The 19,136-nt window shown below is 35.0% G+C and overlaps 1 protein-coding gene across 1 annotated transcript in view; it reads left to right on the top strand.

The window, feature by feature from the left end:
* The window catches only part of okr (DNA repair and recombination protein RAD54-like okr), a 76,801-nt gene that overhangs the window by 34,659 nt on the left and 23,006 nt on the right, over positions 1 to 19,136 (top strand). The window contains exons 8-11 of the mRNA XM_089099873.1: positions 3,401 to 3,662; positions 10,336 to 10,486; positions 12,819 to 13,014; positions 14,320 to 14,526. Of these exons, the coding sequence (XP_088955999.1) occupies positions 3,401 to 3,662; positions 10,336 to 10,486; positions 12,819 to 13,014; positions 14,320 to 14,526 (816 nt within the window). The remainder of the gene's footprint in view (positions 1 to 3,400; positions 3,663 to 10,335; positions 10,487 to 12,818; positions 13,015 to 14,319; positions 14,527 to 19,136) is intronic.

Genomic DNA, 19,136 nt, shown 5'->3' with positions numbered 1-19,136 from the left:
TAGGAATGTGAATTTTCTTGCCAATACATGAATAAAACAGCATATCAAGTTAACATGAGGTGCATTTCGGTTTTTGAAAAAAATAATAAAAAATGAAGAAAAAGACATATCAAATTAACGTGAGATTAATTTAAATTTTTCAAGAATAAATATATAAAACAGCATATCAAGTTGACGTGAGGTGGACTTCAATTTTTGAAAAATAAATGAAAAAATTATTAAAAACAATATATGAAGTTAAGGTAAGGTGAACTTTAAATAAAAAAAAAATGAATAAAAACAGCATACCAAGATAACGTGAGGTGAGCTTAGCACAGACATAATTCATAGTGAATATTTTAAGCTAATTCTTTTTTCTTTTTTTGTTTTGAGTTTTCAGTGACAGATATCTCATTTTTTTACGACTATGTCTCAAAACTTTGCTATTGAGTTAACAAACTACTATTTAAATTTCCTAACCCACACTAAAGATCAAGTCGTAAGACCCCGTCTAACCTGAACTGAAGAGTATTCCTATTTTTTGTACTTTGTATTCGACCCTCTCAACCATTTGAATTTCCCAGCCTGGACTAAAAATCAAGTCTTAAGAGCCTGTCTAATCTGGACTGAAGAGTCTTTCTATTCATCTACTTTGCATTCAAGTTTTCTTGTCAACACTTTCCTCTCAACTATTTGAATTTCCCAACCCGGACTAAAAATCGAGTCTAAAGAGCCTTTGAAGATCCTTTTTATTCGTCTACTTTGCATTTGAGGTTTCGTCTCATTACTATTTTCTCTCAAATATTTAGTTTTAACAACCCGGATTAAAAATCAAGTCTTAAAAGCCGGTCTAATCTAGACTGAAGAGTCTTTCTATTCCTCTACTTTGCATTCAAGGTTTCTTGTCAACACTTTTTTCTCAACTATTTGAATTTCCCAACCCGGACTAAAAATCGAGTCTAAAGAGCCTCTGAAGATCCTTTTTATTCCTCTACTTTGCATTTGAGGTTTCGCCTCATCACTATTTCCTCTCAACTATTTAGTTTTAACAACCCGGACTAAAAATCAAGTCTAAAGAGCCTGCCTAATCTGGACTGAAGAGCTTTTGTATTCCTCTACTTTGCATTCTGTTTCCTCTCAAAGCAAGTAGGTTAATAAAAGTTTTGTAAAGTACTGTTGTTGATAAGTATGTTTCTCTACAAAAAAAAAAAAAAAAAAAAAAAAAAAAAAAATTTCATGAAACCCTAACCTTTGATAATCAATAAAAGTGCTGATGATGGTAAGCTGCAGTGACGCAAGTGGTTCTGCATTTAGAACTAGAGTGTGAATGGTGCTTTAAGATGCCAACTCTAGGTCCTTTTTGACACTTCCCGCCGCCTTTGCCCTGGTTCACTCTAAGGTCACTAGCTGTTTCTATCTGAAGTGTCACCAGAAGTGTGTTCTGATCCTCTCGCTAAATTTGCGAATCTTTGCTTTTGTGCTAAATATAGAATATATAAGCGTAGGATGCTGAATCCAGAAAGAGCTTAAGCCACATTTAGCGTCAGATTTTTTTGATTTTTTTTTGCAAGGTAAATACTTTATTTTTACTCTTTAACTTGTAAAGTATGCTTTTCACATCGTTGCACAATCCTACGTTTTTTCTAATAGTAAATAGTTAATTATAATCTTTGGTATAAAATATTGGTGTGGTTGGCTCAGATAAGCTGCACAGGAGCTGGCAACCCTGCCTGCTGAACGAGCATATTATGCTCCGTAAAATACCAATCTAGATGCTTTTGAGGGCTACTGCCACAGTTGCGAAAGTTAGTAAACGGCTATTGACCGCTTGTTTACTTGTAAAATACTAATGTCTAATAGTAACACCCAACAGGTCCCTTTAGACAGGTCCCACACAGCTAGTAGCTATCAAATAGCCAATACTGTTGCAAAATCTTTAAGTGATTAGTGATGCCATACACAGTGTTGCAACGTAATTGCATGAATCAGCACATATGTACCATCTAATTGGTGGTCGAATTTTCCCGAACTTTTCTTTTACTATTACATATATTCAGCTTTTTTTCAATTTTCTCCTGCTATTAATATTGTCTAACTTTTTTTTTATTATTTTATTTTTGTTTTCAACTGTTTTTGGTGTATTACAACAATTAATTTCTAACATAACAAAAAAAAGGTATTTTGCTGAAGCTCTTAAAATGTGCTTTGTTCGTAATTCTTTTTCACCTTTAACTGTGGCTTGAATTTTTTTTTTAACGAACAATGTTAATTCCCCCCCCCCCCCCGCAGTTTCCAAAACCGAGAACATAAAAGTGGATATACCCATGTACGCCTTTTAAGCTTACTTGTGTAGTATTGCATATTTTAGGTTTCTCTCGGAAGAACATGGTTTTTTTTTTTAATGTCATTGGAGTCAGTACAAGGGATTATAACATCTCAGTTCGTACTGCATCGTCGGAATTCAAGTACCATGGACATTGAAAATGAAATCTGATTGCTTAGTATTAGAGTAAAAAGTAAAGTGGGTTCGATGTATTATTTATTTTTTTTATTTGTTTTTGTTGATTTTTATTTATCAAGGCGCTTCGTATGGAAGGAGTTGTCGTAGAAAGTTCGGAAGGAGCTCATTCGACTGGAAATTGAAAGTTCTAGTGCCCTTTTTATGAGTCAAAAGTTACTGTAGGGCGATCAGCCCCCCTCCCCCGCCCACTCACTTTTTTCCCTATAGTCATCCAATCAAAATTTTCAGATAGCCATTTTGTTCTGCGAAACGTCCAATAACTGTGTCTCTGGGGACGTCAGCCCCTCAAAGTCCGCGGGGCAAGGGCTGTTATGCAATTGCAAAAGTTATGCAATTCACCCACTGAACTATATGAATTAAATAAAACACTATGCGCATGCAGGTTGTCAAAAAGACATCTCAGGAATGGTTTAGAGTATTAAGTTGGAACTTTTGGGGAATGATGATGGAGATGATCATTTGACCAAAAGACAAAATGTGCACAGTACTACTACCACTGGTACTACATATACTGTTTCTATTGCGATTACTACTAAGACTGGAGATATTAAGGGGAAAATGTCAGGATATGTTGTGGGGAACGTGGAACTAAATCAAAACACACTGTGTTCATACAGATTGTCAAAAGTGCGTATCAGCAATATATTAAGAATAGGTTAGAGTATCTAGCTATATTTTCCAGAGTATTATAAGGGGGATCACGGGGTTGATTAAACTGATGAAAAGGCAATATATGCTATTCCTTGCTGAGATGGAATATGTCCTAAACGTTTTATTTTTAAAGGGAAAATATTAAAACTGAAAAAAAAGAATCGATAAAGAAGCCACGAAAAAAGACTTTCCAAAAAAAGGCATCAGCTTGTCTTGAACTATGGATTGTGTATCTTGAAACTTTTCTAGGAGTTTAAGAAGAAATTTGAGAACCCCATTCTCAGAGGAAGGGACGCAGATGCCTCACCAGAGATTCAGAAAAAAGGCGAAGAAAAATTAAATGAACTAGCTTTAATTGTGAATAGATGTATCATCCGACGAACGTCTGCTCTTTTAACGAAATACTTGCCACCAAAGACGGAGCTTGTTGTCTGTTGTAAATTGTCACCGATGCAGAACGCCATCTACAAATCTTTCGTTGACTCCTCGTTAATGAAAGGCACCACAAAAGGTATAATTAATATTTTTTTTGATAATCTTTTCTGAATTTGTGGCTCTATGGCTATCCTTTCACCAAAGATTTCAAATTATCCAAAGAAGATAGAAGTTAATATTATGGTAAAAGTCTTTGCCCAAAAATTTTTTTTTTTTTTGGATATTTAGTATTGTTTTTACCTAATTTTGTTTTGGGGTGTGTGAATCTTTGGTGTAAAGCTCAAACTAGGAAATTGTCATATTCGTAAGAATTCTCTACAGTTTTGTACTTTTGGATGTTTTTGGGTTTCTAGGTGTAGAGTGGAGGGTTGGTGGCTCCTGTAGTCCTCTGTAGTTGCCCTATTGTAAGTTGTCACCGATCCAAAGTTTCATCTATACATAATTGGTTGACTCTTCACCTGCCAAAGGTGCAATAGAAAAGAAATATTTGTAACTTGTTTTGAATATACTTATATGTGGCTGTATCAAACGGAAAATGTTCAAATCGGGGAAAAACATTTTGCGCCAAGAATTAATTTTAGAGATAGTTAAGATTATATAGCAAACCTCGTTTTGTTTTGAGATTTGTTGAATTTCTTCTTTGTAGCTCGAACCAAAAACGTGTCATATATTCCAGGATACTAAAAATGACACACATTTGGACGTTTTGGTTTTCTAAGGGGTGAGGGGTAGCTTTATGTACTCCGCTGCGGGTGCCCTTGAAAAAGGATACTATAACCACTTTTGAACCACTTAAACATCTGAAAAAGAAAGCAAAAATTAATCTTGGAACCGTTGCAGTTTTTGAAATAAAATAATATGTTAAATTTCTTTTTCTTTTGTTTTCTTGTGTTTTATTTGAAATTATAGTAGGCATTACAATAGTGGTGTGTTTATTGTGTTGTACGTTTCTACCATATTGAATATTTGTTATTTTCAGCATTTCTCGATCTCATTACAGTTTTATAATTTCAAAGTTCTATAATTTTGAGCATAAATAGTTGGCGCTGTTGGATAATTCATGGCTTGAATATATTAGTTAGAGCTGCTAAATAAGCTAATTAGGAAAAAAGAACAAAGTAAAGTTTCATACCAAATTCCGTCATCATAGAAAAATTCGAAGTATTCATTTAAAAAAAGGGGAAAGGGCCATGTACGTACGTAGGGATGGAGGCCTTCGGGCCTGGTCCCATCGAAATCCTAAATTTTGCAAGACTTCTTGGCATGTTATCAATTACTTTCTTATTCCCTCTCCCCCCCCTTAAAATTTCTTGCGTTCTGTTTAAAAGAGGCCCCGAAGTGATGTAATATTTCAAAGAAAATCACAATGGCTGTAAGTTATGCTAGTTGCCAATTGTTATCATATAAGGTTTTGTAGAAGGGGGGTCGTATAAACTCTGGAGGAGGCTCATTCAATTGGAAGTTGAAAGTTTTAGTGCCCTTTTTAACAACCAAAAGTTGTTGGAGTTCAACAGCTACAAGATAATTAAGGTATTGATTTGTAACTGATGTTTATGTAATTTAAAGATACATTACTAACTGTGTTTGTTATTTTTGACCTTGCCAGACGTGTGTGTTGAACAAAAGTGCGCGTTGAACAGGGTACAAGCAACTATCCTAGGGGGAATAGAAGTAGGGAGTAGAGTAGAAATAGGGTGGAGGGGGAGAATTTTCATTTGTTTTTTAGATTTATTTAATTAAAGATAAAAATAATTTCTGTTCGTTTTGAGTTTTATTGTTGCTCCTTACTGGCAAATTTAACAGGTTCGGGAATTGGAGAGCCAAATTTTGGCTCCCCATCTATAAAAATGTATAATTTCGTCTTGTTTTTTTTTTCTTTTTTAAGACAGCTCTTTTATAGGAAAAGGCTTTGCAAATTTAAAGTTTTAGTACTTTTTTTGCGAAAGAGATTGCGCAACAATAAAATATAATTGTCAGCCATGTTGCAAAACCAAAATGTTGGCATGATTAGGGTCTAATTAGGTGAAGACGCTAAGGTCTTTTCATGCTAAAGTTGGGACTTTTTTCCTAAAATGAGGGTAATGTAATTAAAAAATTTAATTCTTTTTTATCGCGCAAAGTTCCGAAAATGACATGGATAATTCAGTTTTTCATTCAGTCTTTGAACTGTGAGGACGTAAGCTGGATTATACTTTGTATTTAATTGGATTGCACAATTTGCGAAACTGTTGAAAATAAGAAAATTCCGAAATGTTACAAATTTTCTGAGAAGAAAGTACTATAACTTACCGACGGCTTGATCGAATACGGACTGTGGTCTTTGGTTATCATTGAGATTATGGGAAGTAAGTTTTTGTGCCCTGTCAAATGGATTTAGTTTATATTTGTGCAGTTTTAGATTTTCTGCAGACACAAATTATTAAAAATAAAGATAAGGACGCCGTTTTTAAACTAGTAGCAAAATTTTTGGAAAAGATGCATTTAAAGAGACTGTTGAAATCTGTCGTGATGTTTTTAAGGTGGAAATTCTTGAGAGGCGCTGAGGTTTATATATAAATGCGGCATTTATGACCGACATTTAGGAATTACTATTAGGCCGGATCTCAGAAGATGATCCTGTTCCACGATTTGCAATTATAGACACTTCAGATGTTCTGGTTTTCCCAAGCGAACCAAATACTATTGTGGCATCAAGATTAAATGACTGTGTTCGAATGTTAAATTTCCTAGTTGAAAAACAAGAGTCTGTTAGCACAGATATGGATGAACAAAACCGTTTGTGGCCGTTCCTCCCTAAGCCAGAAATTGCTACAGTTCCTGTTATTTTTAGTAATTTACCTGCTAGTATGCAGTCTTCCAACCCCGCTAAGCAGCGCGAGTTTATTTCAAATTTAGGATGCTTAGACAAAGTCGAACATGTTGAGCAACGGAGAGAGAGGCTACTAGTGCTTATGAAAGATAATGATTCTGCCTCGTCAGTGGTAAGTGCACTACCACTCGGTTCACGCATCAGTGCTAAGGTCGTAAAGAAGGAACATCTAGGGATTATAAGTATTGACAAGGGCTTTGATGAATCAAATATTACAGGTCTAATTAATTTTGTTGTGCAAGCAAAGTGCTTTGGAGGTAGTTCAGTCATGCGGTTGTCCTTTAAGTCTCAACTAGATCTCGATATCGCTCTAAAGCATGGCATCAAAATTGATTATTCGCTTTTCCGGGGGGTCAACTCCCCTGAATTGACCTAACCAGTGGTATAAATGCCAAGGCTTTGATCATTTGCTTGTGAATGTGTGAACAAACTTAAATGTGGTAATTGTGCCGGGCCCGACGTTAGTAGCCGTGATAATGCATGCCCAGCCTCTGCTGTGAAATGCGCAAATTGTGGTGGAAATCAAAGAAGCAACAGCTTCTCCTGCACCGTATTGTAGAGCCGTATGCCTGTCGGTGCTTCGAGCACTCAAGCTTGAGGCTGATACCTCCCCCCTCACAGGTATGGACCTTTGCACCGAACATGACAGTGTAAACCTGTATTTTCAGAACATAAATGGAGCAAGAGATAAGTTAATAGTTACAGCCGAAATATTCAAGTCATTCGAAATAGTGTGCATAGTAGAGCACCAGTTAAGTGGCGTTAATAGTAATCAATTGGAAGTTCTTGTGAATACAAGTTCTTCATCCGTCCTGCGAAAATCACAGGAGGTCGTCCCTCTGGCGGCATAATGATTGGAGTAAATAAGAGCCTTAAGTGTGTTTTACTTGAAACGAATTATACTTTTGTTGCGGTTGATCTAGGTCATACCGTAATTCTTGCAGTTTATATGCCTACTAATTACAGAAACGAACAATCTAACGAACGTTTTGCTAACGCATGTGCAAGTGTCTCAAAAATTTCTCATAAAGTACAAGCGTATGGTAAAGCCATTTTGCTTTGTGGTGATTTTAACACTGACCTTTACTATTCCTAGTTTACCGTGATCCCAGATCTAATTATCATCACTTCCGAAAGAACCGCGGCTTCCGTTGCGGTTCCTGCTATTAGAGTCCGTAAAAACACACAAAAAAAGGGATGGTCTGTTATACCTGGGTTGGACGAAGCAAAAGAGAAATATCAGCTATTGTATTATATTTGGGATCAATGTGACCGACCGAGAAATGGCCACCTTTTCCAGATAGATAAAACAACAAAAAAGAAATATATAATGTTAGTGGCAACATGGAAGAAACAACAAGTAAAAGATATATCAACCAAAATTAGGAATAATCCAAATTAATAAATAATAAGGTTAATAGATTAACGCAATCATCAGCTGATTTATCAGACCAAATCCCGCTGGAACAATGGTATGGACATCTTACTTCAGTATTTTCGTCCAACCCACCATCAACTGAATGGAGTTATTGTGAATTGTTATAAAAGCATTTTTCTCAGTTGAACTCATATAAAAACTTAGTTTGTTTTTCTCCATCTTCAGTTTTGACTGAAATTAAATCACTAAAATGTGGGAAGGCCCCAGGTCCAGATGGTTTGTTATCAGAGCACCTTTTGTATGGTACTACGAAACTACTAGAACATCTTACGTTATTATATCAAGTAATAATATTTCAGTATTATGTCCCTTCTTTGATGGGAGAAGGTAGAGTAGTTTGTATGCGCAAGAAGGGCAAGGATCCTTCATATTGTTCATCGTATAGACCTATTTACTCCCATATTTACAAATATTTTACTCCCATATTTATCAACAAAATGTGATGTGGGGGGACCATCAGTTGGGTTTCTGAAGTGATGTAGGGGTTCAAAATGCACACGCAATATTTCTAGAAATATTGAAACGGCATCATAGCTTTAAAAAACAACCTTTAGTTTGCAGAGTTGATATTTGAAATGCACCTAATAATATGTTGCGTAGCTAGGCTTTTTTATCATTGTTGCGGAGTGGTGTCAATCCATTTACAAGCCAGTGTTTGACGGGTTGGTACGGTAATTCCTCTGTGAGAATTTTTTCGGTAGGGCAACTTACAGACCGAATTTCTTTGCGTCGTGGAGTAAAACAAGGGCCAGTTCTTATCACTGTCATATATAATATCGCAATTAGAATAGCCGCACGGTACCTACCGCTATATGTGATTGACGGTAACGAAATTATTCACTTATTGTATTCTGATGATATTTTAGTATTTTCAAATATTTTAACATCAATAGATAATGCAATTAATATATTACATTCACATCTACGGGAGATAGGATTCGAGATTGAACCTACTATAACAGAATTACTAGTGACAGGCAATAACAGTGATTTCCAGCATCACTCAATTAGGGTGGGATCACTTAATATCTTTCATAATGATTCTATTAATTACCTTGGCTTGCCTTTTGGCCCAACAATAAAAGCTACGCGGGAGTTGGTGTTATCGTCTGCACTGGGAAAACTTATGAAATCTTATGGCCTGTTAGTCAGGGTGAGATGTCTTTTTGATAAACAAACGCTTGCTATAATTCATAATACAATGTTTGCACCTCATGCATTTTTCATTGTTCTATTTTTGAAGTTTTTAAGTCAAAGTGATAAAAAGCGTATCCGTGTGTACTTTTTCCGGTTTTGTAAATATTTTCTTGGAATTCCACTGTGGTTCAAAAATAGGTATATTATACAAAAATTCGGAATATTTGATATTAATGTTAAAATGGACCAATAATACGACCGATTTCTTAGACGATCTAGAGAAAATAGAATAAATTTTCCCCTTAATTGTCTCGTTTAATGGAAAAATAGTTTTGTCGCCATTGCTTTAATAAAACAGCTTTTTATGCGTTATGTATTATGAGTGTTTATGCGTAATGTTTTATGAGTGTTTTTAGTGTTATGCACTAATGAGCTATCACAGGCTATTTATTATATATTCATGAGCTATTGAGTATTATGAGCCACTTTTTGTTATCCTTTTCATTAGAAATGTAATATTTTGTTTTTCAGTTTTCTTTTCATTTATTTCCTATGCTCCTCTGTGTACATCATGTATGTATAGAGGGCATAAATAAATTATTGGTATTTGCTATAAAATGCAAGTTTGCAGGCTAAATGTCATGAACAAATAGTGAATAAGCTAAAAACTGTGCAACTAACAACAGGCTATATTCATTTTATTCTGAAGTGTTCCGAGAAAGATGCTAGTCATCCTTAAACGTAAAGGTCGGGGGAAGGGGGAATAATGGACCGGCAACCCTGTCATATATATAAAATCTTTGCTTCCGTTTAAGCTTTAGCATTGCTCCTTACTTGTAATTAAAAAACACTTTTTTTTCTTTTTTATCTAATATTTTAAAAGGGACGATAGAAATAATTGAGAATGTAAGAATATTGTCTTGGGTCTGAAAAGTCTATTTATATCATAGTTTCTTGACTTCAATGGTTATAACTATTTGATATTTTTTTTTTCTCAAGCACTAGTTCTCGTCTTAATACAGTTCAAATTTATTTTAATGCTAGTAGAAATGAATTGCAGTTTATTCATGCACTAATGCGAATATACAAGCTAATTTATTTCAAAGAGTTTGGTTGTAAACAGTTTTTTTCTATTTTCTCTTATAAGCCTTAAAGATTTTATATCTTTAGTATGTTTTTCCATGCACAAGTTTTCTTTTCTTATAGGATTTTTTAGGTTGTAAAAATATGTTTTTCGCATGCAGTTTAAAAGTTTTGTGGTCTATCATTATTTAAGATGAATTTGTTGTAATACCTCCCTTTCAGAAAATGGGAAAACCGGTGTTTCAGCTTTAGCATCAATTACACATGTGAAGAAACTGTGTGCTCACCCTGACCTAATTTATGACAAATGTCTCGAGAAGAGCCATGGATTTCAGGGTGCCTTGGAATATTTTCCCAAAGGATATATCCTGAAGTAAGAATCCATTAGCCATTTTAGTAGCAAAGACAAAAAGATACGTCTCTCTCTCTCTCTCTCTCTCTCTCTCTATCTCTCTTTCTCTATCTCTCTCTCTCTCTCTCTCCATCTCTCTCTCTCTCTATCTCTCTCTCTCTCTCTCTCTCTCTCTCTCCCACTCTCCCTCTCTCCCTCTCTCTCTCTCTCTCTCTCTCTCTCTCTCCCTCTCTATATCGCTCTTTCTCTATCTCTCTCTCTCTCTCTCTCTCTCTCTCTCTCTCTCTCTCTCTCTCTCTCTCTCTCTCTCTCTCTCTCTCTCTCTCTCTCTCTCTCTCTCTCTCTCTCTCTCTCTCTCTCTCTCTCTCTCTCTCTCTCTCTCTCTCTCTCTCTCTCTCTCTCTCTCTCTCTCTCTCTCTCTCTCTCTCTCTCTCTCTCTCTCTCTCTCTCTCTCTCTCTCTCTCTCTCTCTCTCTCTCTCTCTCTCTCTATATATATATATATATATATATATATATATATATATATATATATATATATATATGTATATATATATACATATATATCCTCTTTTTTCTTTTCTTTAGTGCCATTTTATTGTATTGTACAAATATATTTTTTCTGCTGTTAATAAGTTTGTATTTTAATTATAATTTTTTTTTCTGAATCGTGGTAGCCACTTCTGTGCCAGACATAATCTTACGAAGGCTGCTTTGGTATTTGAAAGATCCCCCCTATAGAAAGGTGTACCAAGTATGTAAATGAAATTTAAGATTTCTTTGCCTATATCTACATAGAAAGGTTTTAATTTTCCACCCAATAAAAGAAGGGCCATGGTCTGCCTTTAAGATTGTCCATCTTAGTATATACTTGCGCTAGTCCATGCTTTCATGGACTGCCACTTAGAGGAACCGACAAACTAGTACTCTTTGCTGTAACTCGATTAAGTGGCGCTTATCCAGTTTAGTCTGGTCCAGCTATTGAAGCGGTTGAATATTTTTCAGTATATACTATTATTACAATGTCATTTACTGACTTTTAATAGCCTCTTGCGCTTTGTTTCATTGAGACAAGGCCGTATCCAGGGATGGGATGGAGGAGGGGGGGGGGTAGTTAGGGCTTTTGACCTCCACCCACCCCGAAATGTTAGTCAACTCGTAAAAAAGTAACAAAAAGAATATATACAAATTTTTTGCGCTTTTTTAAGTTTTTTTGTTAATACCCCCCCCCCCCATGAAAAAAAAATCCTAGATACATTTTTTTATTGAGATTTAAACGTGATGCTCCGTAAAGGTAAGCACAAAAATTTACAACAATGTCATCAGTAGTTATCTCTTCCCCTCCCCGCGTGGGCCTTATACAAAGAGTGACTTTCTTACTTTATTTTAAGTCTAAGGTAAATGTCCTTAGACTTTTCAGCCAATAGCTAATCTGGAAAATATGGCATTATAACATAGAACGGGTAACAGTTTCTTTGGAGACTTTTCCAATTAGATAATAGTCAGTTTGTTTTTGGATGCTAAGAAGACAACATATGTTTTTTTGTTTTTTTCTAGAGGCAAGTGACTATATCCATCGTAGTGAATGCATGTAGATAGTTGGTTTTGTTAAAAGATGACGTATTTAATGTGTAGTTTGGGAAATCTGCCAAGTTTTCTGTCCCGGCTCAGTCATTGATTGAAAATTCCCGTTTTTTTTGGGGGGGGGGGGGAGTGCTTAGCAGATTTAAGTTTTGTGTTTGCGAGAAGGGTGTAAACAATTTTCTTTCCGGTTCTTACTATATATATGTTACTGTGAATGTCCGAATTACCTTTTTTCTCGTTGGATTTAGTCAGCGTTGCCAGTCAGTTTTTTCAGTTTTATGCAAGGTTTGATGGTGACAGGTTAGGTTAGATTAGGTTTTTAACCCATTTTTTTAATTATTAACCTAATTTAGCCTAATCTAACTTTAACTTTTACCATCAAAACTCATAAGACTGAAAAAGCTGATTCGCAGAGCTAATTGAATCGAAGCAGAAAAAAAAGGAATTTGGGACATTCACAGTAACATATTTACTATGTTTCTTTTATGCCTTGTACACTCTTTGACTAGTTGCTTATAGGGGAAATTCATTATAAAAACATATCGCTAGTGCTGATTTGATTTGAACCCGCGGTCTTCCGCTAACTAGGCTGGCAATTCTACAGCCATGATGGCTCTCCGACAGATTCTGTGGGCAAACAATTTAATTAAAATCTCAAGTGAATTGAATTGTATTTTCGTTTTTTTCCAATTTATTATCACTATTGATTTATTTTGTCATTTTCAGAGTCTATTTACTTCTTATTTATCATAATTGGCTTTTGTTTTCCAGGCAACTAGTACCTGAATTGTCTGGAAAGCTCTGTGTCCTTGATTGTTTATTAGCGATGATAAAGCGAACAGGAGACAAAGTTGTGCTCGTTTCCAACTACACACAGACTTTAGACTTGTTTCAAAGGCTATGCAGTCTCAGAAACTATCAGTATGTTCGACTTGATGGATCAATGACTATAAAAAAAAGAGCAAAGGTAACGTTCCTCTTCTCTTTTTTTTACTACTTATAGGCTAAGGTTAGTTAGATAATAGATGGCACAAATAATGTTGTCTCTAGTTATTTTTTTATACAAGTACATAACTTTCTTTTTTTATAGATTTCTTCTATTTGGGTAGTTAAAAAATAATTATAGATACATTCTCTTTTTTATAGACATCATCCCTTTTTTTTCTATACATGTCTTTGATTATGATAGCTATATTTTTGGTGTAAATTTTTTTTTTAATTATCCTCTATGGCAAAGAAAAAAGTTTTTTTTATAGCCATTTAGTTATATAAATCCTAAAAATGTCACAAAGTATTTTGCGGTATTGTTCTCGCGTCTTCTTAATGTGAGGGGCAGAAACGTGACAGTAAGTCGAAATGGGAGGGAAAAAGACCTATCTACATGTGGAGGAATGGAGGCTTCCTGTGTTGGAGGGACCCAGAAATATCCATCAGCTCCCATCTCGTTGAAAATCTCACCGGTCCCCCTCAGCTTTATCTTTATGTCCCTAGATTAAAGCGCAACAGACATACCTGAGAGTGTGGAAGTTTGGCGTTACGTTATTTGTAAAAATAAATTAATTATATTTGACACCTTAAAAGTCAATATCTTCTTGTATGAATTGTCTGTTATGTAACTGCAATGATGCTATTATTGTACATATCTGTAGAGATATTAGTGTTTTTATTCTTTTTTTCTATTTGCCTGAGAACTGCTATCAGTTATGTAGCCGATTAGTTATATTGATTTACTGTTACGGTCTTGAAAAAGTCCTCAGTTATCTGAGCTGCTTAATCAATTTAATAATGATTTACCATCAGCTCAAATGTGGGTTATGAATGGAGATACTGGGTAAATATACCTTTGAACGGGATTAAAGGGGAATAGTTTAATTTAATTTAGATTTATTTTAATATTTTGTTGAAATGTTTTTATTTTGTTAAAAAATGGTTTAACTGTTCCCTATCTTGAAAACAGTAACGTTTTGTTTGCGTTTGGTTGTTTATGTTTGACTTGTTAGATGATTTCACCAACTATATGTTAAATAATAATAATGAAGTAAAATTATTTCAGTTCATTTACTCAGTTATGTTTATTATTGTTTTTGTGTTTTTTTCGTTGCTATTGTTTAGTAGCATGCTCTCGCAAGCTTAGATTCTTTTTTAACTGCTGATTAATTTTTTATTTATTTATTTATTTGCTACTACTATTGGAATTGTTTTTTCTTGTTTCCTGTTTCTTTAAAAAAAAAAATTCTTCTTCTCAAATTTACATCAACTTTCTTAATTCTAGATTGTTGAAAAGTTCAATGACCCAATCAGTTCTGATTTCGTGTTCATGTTGAGCAGCAAAGCCGGTGGATGTGGTCTAAATTTAATTGGTGCTAATAGGCTGGTTATGTTTGATCCAGATTGGAATCCGGCAAATGACGATCAAGCAATGGCTCGTGTTTGGAGGGACGGACAGAAGAAACACTGCTACATTTATCGTCTTTTAGCTGTGAGTCCTTTCAGTCAATTATTAGGTTATTCTATCTTGTTGTAGTTGCATAAAATAGGGGAATTCAGCTTAAGAACCCTCTGAATATTCCTCATCCCTATATCAAAGTGAGAAATGCACTAAAACTTGAATTGCTGGGTTTCAAAAAGCTCAATCAGTGGTATGTTACATAACATGCCCTAAAGATAAAACTGAAAAATGTATTCTGGATTTTTGAGACCTTGTATTATCATAGGCAGCTCAATAGCGCTGCCTAAGTAAAGAACGATGTTGGCACAATGTATTGTTTTTTCATTTTATTTTTTTTCTAGACCGGGGCACTTCGTAATGAAGGAGTTGTCGTAGAAACTTCGAAAAGGGCTCATTCGATTAGAAAATGGAATGGCTGGTTTCCTTTTTAATAGTCGAAAGTTATTGGAAGGTAACTAACACCCCTTCCATGCCCACCATTCCCCAAACACATCCAGTCAAAATTTTGAGATAGCCATTTTGTTCAACATAGTTGATTTCCAGATAGAAATTATGTTTTTGAGGAGGACACTCCCCTACAGCCCTTAGGAAAAGGGTTGTACGTTGTGATCTTGGTACATAAAAGGTTATTATAAAGGGATATGTCGTAAAAACTTAAAAAAGGAATCAGTTAATTGACAATTCAAAGCGATGGTACTCGTTTTAATTCTCGAAAGTGATTAGAGGGCAACTAACCACCCTCTCATGTCCATTACTCCTCCAGCCACATCCAATCAAAATTTTGAGATAGCCCTTTTGTTCAACGTAGTTGAAAGTTCTGGAGATTTGGTCTTTGAGAATGACACTCCTCCACAGCCCTTAGGGCAAGGGTTGTAAGTTATGCCTTGGGGGCATATAAAATTATTACAGAACGCGTTGTCGCAGAAACATTAGAAAGAGCTCATTCGATTGGGAATTTAAATGGCTAGTCCCCTTTCTTAATAGTCGAAAATGATTGGAGGGCGACTAACCCCCTCTGACGCCCACTTTTTCCCCAAACACATCCAATCAAAATTTTTAGATTGCCATTTTGTTCAACGTAGTTGAAAGTTTTGGAAATTAGGTATTTATTTAAAAGAATAAAAAATTATATTAAATGTTTTCGCATATAACTTTAAGAAATAAAAAATTAATTTAGATTTTAAGGAATAATTATCAGCATATGTATATTAAACTGACAATGCACATTTTTTCAGTAAATTCATTTGAATTTTTTCAGTAAAGTACAAATTATATTCTGGATTTCAAAAGTATAGGGTTTAAAACCCTACTCAGATTAATTTCTGCTCGTTTTGAGTTTGACTTATTTTAATTTCTGTTTGTTTTGGGTTTCATTTGTTTATTGATCCTGATTTGTGGTAGTTGTACACTTGGTAGATTATTTGATTCTATTTTTTGCATTTTGGTTTAATGGAGTTCTTTACTTTTTTTTAAAAAACTTAATTTGTACAAAAAGTTTTTTTGATTAATTTAACACCAAATATCAGTAAAATTAAATTGAGAAATCGAATACGATTAAGATTTCCAGTGGGTACTATGTTTGTGATTGGTTATATAGGTTTTGGCTATTATATGCATGACTTATACAATAAAGACTGGGTACAGGGGCGTCAGCTCATAAAAATGGAAGCGGAGGGGGGGATGTATTTTTCAAAATCACTTCGCAGTTGTTTTTTTTTAGTTTTTTTAGTAAAAATACCAAAAAAAGGTATTGTACGACGAAAATACGAAAAAAGGTATTTTCAAGCCTAGGGAAGAGGGGGAAAATAATTCTAGAGGGCAATTGCCCCCCCCCCCATAACGTACCAGGCTGTGTGTTAGGGCTTTTTGTTACCACTGAATTAAGGTTTTTGAATGCGTCTGAGAGCTAGTTGACTTGGCTATAAAAATCAAGAACAATTTTGATGTTAGAAGTCCCAGTTTCAAGTACTTCTATGTCCAAGATACGTTGACATAGGGCATTTTTAGAAAAATTTGGAGCTTATGAGTATCTTGGCCACCAATAAAAATGGGGATAATAGATTGAATTAGCATATAGGACTGGCTGAGCTTAAGGGGTTGGTTTATCTCTTAGGCCCCATTTGACACAATAATCAGCTTGATTGTCAGTTTAATCCTCAGTTTGACACGAATATGACGTAAATCTTTTTGAAGTAGTGCAGCCATATTTAATTAACAAAGCTACTAATTGACAAAAGAGTATGACAGCGTATTGATATGAATTGTACAGTAGTCTAATCGGTGTTTCACTGGCATTTGTAAAAGTTTATTCACTGGCCGATCTGTAAAAGGGATTTTTTTTTTCTTTTATAACTAGTCTTTTCAAAGAAAAACACGATTAATGGAATTACACGATCTAAAGAATTTAATACATTAGAGTGAATTCATTGCCCGAGAGGGCGAAGGTTCGAATCCTAGTGTACCCAATTATTTGGTTTGGTAAGCTCAGCCAACCCCCCATTGCACTTCCTGGCTGAAGGGCCAAGAAACGGAGATCAGCACCGCCGGTAGGGACTGTAAAGTCCAATGCCGTATTATTTACCTTATTTACCTTTTATATTCATACGCCATGAATTTAGTGATATGGTTTTTTTTTTTTTTGTTTTTTTTTAGCATATTCTAGTTGTTCATGCATATTATCCTAAAGGGATCAAGGCTATGGTCCTGCTCATACATTTTTTGACAATGGAATTTTGTTTTTAAGAAGTCTTCGAGTATGGCAAAAAACATTCATTTTATGTTGAAGCCAGGTTTATTACATACACTCGAGAATGAGCATATTATGGAATTTAAGGGATATGTGCGTAACCCCCTTCACCTTTGACTTGAAGGCACTATTTTATTTTTTAATGCCTACATTGGGTAGCTATGAATCGAAAATTAACTGTTGTTTTTTTATTTTAATTTGAAAAAAATTTCCACGTGGTTTGAGATGGGAAGTTTTTCCTGACTATTAACCTGTTTGAACAAACTGGATGATATGACTTCTAAAATATATAGTTTTTAACTAAATTGAAGCAATTCACAGTTTATACGCCACGACTCAGTCATGTGGTCGTTCTACTGAAAATAAAAATTTTATGTATCATTTACTGTAACCATTCATTAATGTAATTGCTTTTTTCTCTTCAGCCATTTTTTCCCTTTATTTCTGCTATTTAAATTAACCACCATATTGTTGAGAGATAAGTAATGTACCTCTTATCGGTGAGCCACAGTTTACTACATTGGCGAATCCAGGTGGTGAGGGCCCCCCTAACGTAGTCAAAAGTAGTGTGATTTTCTTATTTAACGCAAGTTTGCGCTAATTGAAGTTGCTCCTAACGCAAGTTTATCGGATCAACCTATTTTGTACCCCCTCCCCCCTAAAAAAATCCTGGATCCACCCTTGGTTTATCTCATTGGTGTTTAGACGCATCATAATTTGATCATTTACAATCATATGACTTTTGTCAGCAATACCATCAGATAGCCATAAATTATCATCGGTTTTCTGCAGATTTTGGGTTTCTAGAAGTATTTGGTTCGTTGAGTGGTCTTTATTTTCTTGCTTGGGGTTAAGAACATCTTTGGATGAAATTAAAATGAAATGGTGATATAGTTAGTACTAAAACTCTTAAATTTTAAAATCTATGTTGTTCGTGGTATTTAGCCACCCAGAGTTATATCGGTAGGCCACAACGCCACTGGCGTGGTAATATACGGGTGTCACCACTTATTGGAGGGGAAAGCCCTGGCCCCAAAATATAATATGATGCCGCGTCTACCACACCGGTTCTGCAAATATCGGGTTTGGTACTACCCGATTTTACAGTATATCTCCTTTCTATTAATTAGGCCTGTTCGCACATAGGTTTGGTCACTACAGGAACCGATTGCCGTTTCGACTAATTCCCCGTTCAATTTTCTTCATATTTCATGCGACTCTGCAAATGCGTAATTTTTTTCCCTATTATGGGTCATGGCCTATGTTGTCATTTCATTGTGTTTTTTGTGATATTTACTGGAGCAAATTATTGCATAATGCCCCGGGGTACCAAAGTTATAGCAAGTTATTTATCCTTGCGCTGTGTTATAGTGCCTATTTTTGTTATACTCTCTGTATTGAAATATGTCTGTCTCCTCAACTTCCTCTCTTATTTCGGTCCACCTATTTGCCATTTCCGCCATTTCTTTGCTTGTGTTTGGGTTCTTTTCTTTTAAATATATTTTCAATTCTCTGAGGGTATTTTCTAAAAATTGTTCCATTACTGTTTTATCTATTATTTTCTTTATCTTTTCTTTTATTTCTTCCGGGTCTTCTAACATTCTATAGTTTTCTAACTTTAACCATTTTAAACACATCTTTTAAATCTTTTAATTTGTACCCGTGTTCTCTTTAATTTTCGTTATCTCTGTATCTTTCGCTTCAAAGCCTCCTTTGAAAGTGCCCAGGGGTGAGATGAAACTTTTCAAAAATGGCTTGTTTTAGTCTTTCAAAATCTTTTGAGTAGTGCATTGGTAATGCTTTATATGCAATTTGTGCTTTGTAGTTAAGAACGGGCTGTAATTTTGTCACCCAATTTTCTCTCGGCAATCCATTTAGTTGCGCGGTTTTTTCA

Source organism: Artemia sp. Qi Xiang Cuo, chromosome 14 (genome assembly GCF_049724085.1).
Source record: "Artemia sp. Qi Xiang Cuo chromosome 14, ASM4972408v1, whole genome shotgun sequence".
Taxonomy (NCBI): Eukaryota; Metazoa; Arthropoda; class Branchiopoda; order Anostraca; family Artemiidae; genus Artemia; species Artemia sp. Qi Xiang Cuo.
Note: the sequence above shows the minus strand (reverse complement) of the source record. Positions and strands in the feature narration are given on the sequence as shown.